Below are 4,019 nucleotides of genomic sequence, written 5' to 3'. Positions count from 1 at the left end.
GAACGATGATGTTAGCACTACTTACAGCCTCGACAACACTCTAAACTCTGCCCCGCTACTCCCGCTCTGATGTCAACGGAAATATCGATGGGGAAACAGTTTTGTTTTTTTAATATCGCCTTGGAATGACAGCCTCAGATTATTCGAATCTGAGTAATGAAGAACGTGGAACGTATATCATCATTACGTCATTTTCTCTTCGCAATGGGGGCGATCCAATATAGCCATGGCAAGCACAATGATTAACCATGCAATCCGATTGGATTATTTACAATATATATATATATAGACTACCACAGACCCTTTTATTTCGGTCTCTAAGTTTGCCTTTGAGCCAACACACAAAAAGGATTTCGTACATAGCTTGATAATCAAAAGTCTACAGATGTCGCTGGTAAATGCGAGGGTTACTGAGAGCACCTGCTTCTTTACATGTAAGTCCAGGAATATATTATACAAACATTGACTCGAAGTGTCCGTTGCAATAATCAGTAAGTTTCGGTGACACTAATAGGGGGTGGGGCCCCTCCCTCACACCTGAGGCCGCCATGGTTACCAGCGTAAGGCATAGCGGGTCCGCGGTTTTCGCTTTCTTCCACTACTCTTCTTCTTGTGTCCAGGAGTTCGAAGCGCGACGCGATATCGTTGAGTGTAGATGTCGCCAAGCTATTGCGACGAGGTTGTGGGAAGAAACTTTCAGTGGTATAGAGCGTGTGTGCCTGTATTCCTCCCAACTCATGGTCCGACTCAGAACGACGACGACGCTGAAGTCGAATTGCTAAGTCCTCCTCCGGCATCATGCCAAACATTGGTTGGCCAAACTTCGACGGGAGACGAGGAGAACGTGACGGAGGAGAGTCGTTGCAACGCGCAGGGGATAGTGATGTATCACGCTTAAGAGTCACAGGCATAACTGAAGGTGTGCTGTTTCTCCGACCACGCCCAAATAGACCTTCCTGGATCGGTTCGAGAAGCGTCGGGGCCGAACTGCGTCGCGATCGTCGAGCGACACCAGGTGGTGGGTGTAGGTGAGCGTTGATTGCTTCCAGTTCATGCTCTTGCATAACGCCACCGTCAGCACCGAGAGGCTCTTCCTCTCGCAACTCGGGCAACTCATTGACGTGGTGGTTAGAATGTTCACGACTACTTTGTCTTTGTGCAGGCATGACGTCGGATACAACCACGCGGCGTCGACTGTTTGGGGACGTACGCGGAAGCTCCATTATGCCGTCACGTTTCAAGAGTTCGCACGAACTGCTGGACATACACTGAATATGCTCCTCCTCTGATGAGCGACACAGACCTACACCCTCCATAAATCTCTTCTCATTTCTTAGGGAAGTATCATCTGGTAATGAAAAGCTCCTTTTCTCCATTGTATACGTTGTTTTTAAAGGTCCCTTAGATATTTGCCAGAATTATCTATCAATAAAACCTGTCGAAACGCTCTTGGTAGTTTCTCTCCCACTGCGTTATATTTTGCATCAAAAGCCACCCTCTAAATTGCCAACATTCTTTTCATTGAACCTCCGCTATTGTGACTCATAGGAAGGTGTTGATAGATATCAGAGGAGGTGAAATTAGATTACCACTAATATGTTTCCAATCCAGACCATGTTAATGTCTGAGCAGGGCGATGCCGTCGCGACGTGGAGGCGGGGGTGATGGACTGATTGTGGAGGGTGGGGAAGCTTGCTCCGTGGCCGCGAGGCAAGACGCGTTAAGAACGCAGCAAGAGAACACGAAGTACTTAACGCGCCTCTTGTTCACCTGATCATGTCGACCGGCAGAAACAAATTGCATTCACTAAGAGCATCCCGCTGGGCCACAGCGTACAGACAAGAGTTTAGGAGGCGGGAAACGTGTTTTTTATTCATGAGGATTACTCCTGCCCTTCTTGTTAGACATGGCATATCCAAGATGGCGGGTACCGTAATTGCTCAAATACGTTGCTCATGAGAGCCTCGCCCGTCTCACTTGGCGACCTGCTGGTACATGCGGTAATAGGTCACAGCTTTCACGGCCTGCAAGTAGAAAGAGAGGGTTGGGGGAAAAGGAACAAATTAAAGAAACGTTACTAACTCTTTTCAGCAAACATGGTGTATTTAAAGAACAACATTTAACATTAAAAATGTAGAAACTTCATTGAAGACGGAATTAGGGGAGCGTGCATGAGGTATACACATCAATCAACAAGTGATGGACACAGCATCAATCCTTAATCACAAATCGATCTGCAAAACTAGGAGTCTTATTTTTTTTCCGTTGAAGAGAAAAAAAAATGAAAATTCTATAACCCCTAACTCTCGAAGATCTCGATGAACCATACAAATTTTGTATTGATATTATGTATGAATCACTTACACCTAATTTAATTCAACTCGAAAGTCCATATTGAGTACAAGAATAATATATCGAGTCAGACATTATTGTTTGCAAAAAACAAAACAAAAAAAATGAATGCACAATCGATTTATTATGAGGTACAATTTCTACTTCGATCGACCAGAACCTGTTAGGTTTATGGTTTATTCATTCAGGCTGATGAAGATCCGTGAACTTTACAACGACGCAAGGGACTGAAATGTAACGTTTGCAGTAAAAGCCATGATCTTATTGTAACAAGACATAAAAAACCACACATCTTGTGCTTTTTTTTTTGTTCCCAGAGAATCAGAGTGGATGTCTTAAAACATCCTCATAAAAATTCTTGAAGATGCATTGCCATTGTGGACAGATGATCATCTCAGCTTCAAATACATTTCGAGAACAATAATAAACGCGAGATTATGAGGTTACTACTATTCATTGCCCGTCATACTACTCTGAATTGTATATGCTTTGTGTGTCAAAGTCTTAGTTTTTATTTTTATACGTGTGTTTTGCCATAAAGGACTGTCTTTGTTTGTAAGGAATATAGTTTGGTAAGTCTTCTTTAAAAAAGGGTCATTTTTTTCTTAAACCCATGCATATTCTTCGGAAAAGCCATCTAAACTGCACACTACCGAAGTCCAAAACCTAAAGCTATAATCATAATCTGCATTCAGGAATAACAGCGCAAAGATTTCTTTTCAATGTTTTGAAATAGAAGGTTGGGGTGGTTTTTAGTTTGTAAATAAGATCAGTCAGAAAACGGCTGAATGGTTACATTCATTGTGATTGAATCCTCGTTACGGCCACTTCGATATAGAAGCGTTGTGGAAAATTGAATCAGTCTTTGGACACAGCAAGATCGGGGTCCGAGTGCAGAAGTTTGGACTTGAATATACTCACTTGGCCAAGGCCAATAGCGATATAATAATAGAAACTTGGCGATGTCATTGTAATAACAAGGACACGGCCTTTTGGTTGAACGCTCGTAGCACTGACTAAGCGGTACATGACAGGACTAGAATCATCGATATAATTTTTGTCACTATTATTGCTCGTAGCTGACCTAATTACAAGCTTCGCTTTTCTTAGCTCTGATGTGCCATTTTAGGTCTCAGATACATGCTGCCCTCGCCATATTTTGTTCATTTAACTATCAATAAACCTCCCCCTCAAAACAAAACAAAATAAAACAAATAAACACACACACACACACACAAACGAACAACAAAAACGTGGGTTACTTGTCGCATTTTGTCTGATACCAGCTTTCTGCGCATGGAGTTCGCGTTTTCCGACAATACTGATGAGAGATCAAGCGTTAGACAAATCATTAGTTTGACATTTCAAAAATTGCTCAGATACGTCGCTTTTACTCCCGCAAAGCTCACTTGATTAAAATCATGTTGTAATAAAACATATATAAGGAGCAAACGGCACATGCGCTGTATATCCAGCTACCCACCACAATAATCAGAGAAAAATGAATACTCCTTGGCTTAAAAATTATGGTCTTGACAATGAGCGGTCTTTTTTTGAACACTGCTGAAGAATGGAGCACATTGTATATTCCAGTGCAAACGAAAGCTGCGTATACTGACGCAGATTCATGGTGTAGATACAACACCTTTTCCTTCTTGGATGGCTGC

General features: G+C 42.4%; 1 protein-coding gene across 1 annotated transcript; it reads right to left on the bottom strand.

Moving 5' to 3' along the window:
* Positions 1-438: 438 nt before the first annotated feature.
* Positions 439-1,376, bottom strand: LOC139726921 (uncharacterized). Its single transcript, XM_071637910.1, has one exon. The coding sequence runs from the start codon at positions 1,374-1,376 to the stop codon at positions 489-491; it is 888 nt and encodes a 295-aa protein (XP_071494011.1). The 3' UTR covers positions 439-488.
* Positions 1,377-4,019: the final 2,643 nt, after the last annotated feature.

This window comes from Diadema antillarum, unplaced genomic scaffold, assembly GCF_040938485.1.
Source record: "Diadema antillarum isolate AM-2024a unplaced genomic scaffold, OU_Dant_1.0 seq00000105_RagTag, whole genome shotgun sequence".
Taxonomy (NCBI): domain Eukaryota; kingdom Metazoa; phylum Echinodermata; class Echinoidea; order Diadematoida; family Diadematidae; genus Diadema; species Diadema antillarum.
Note: the sequence above shows the minus strand (reverse complement) of the source record. Positions and strands in the feature narration are given on the sequence as shown.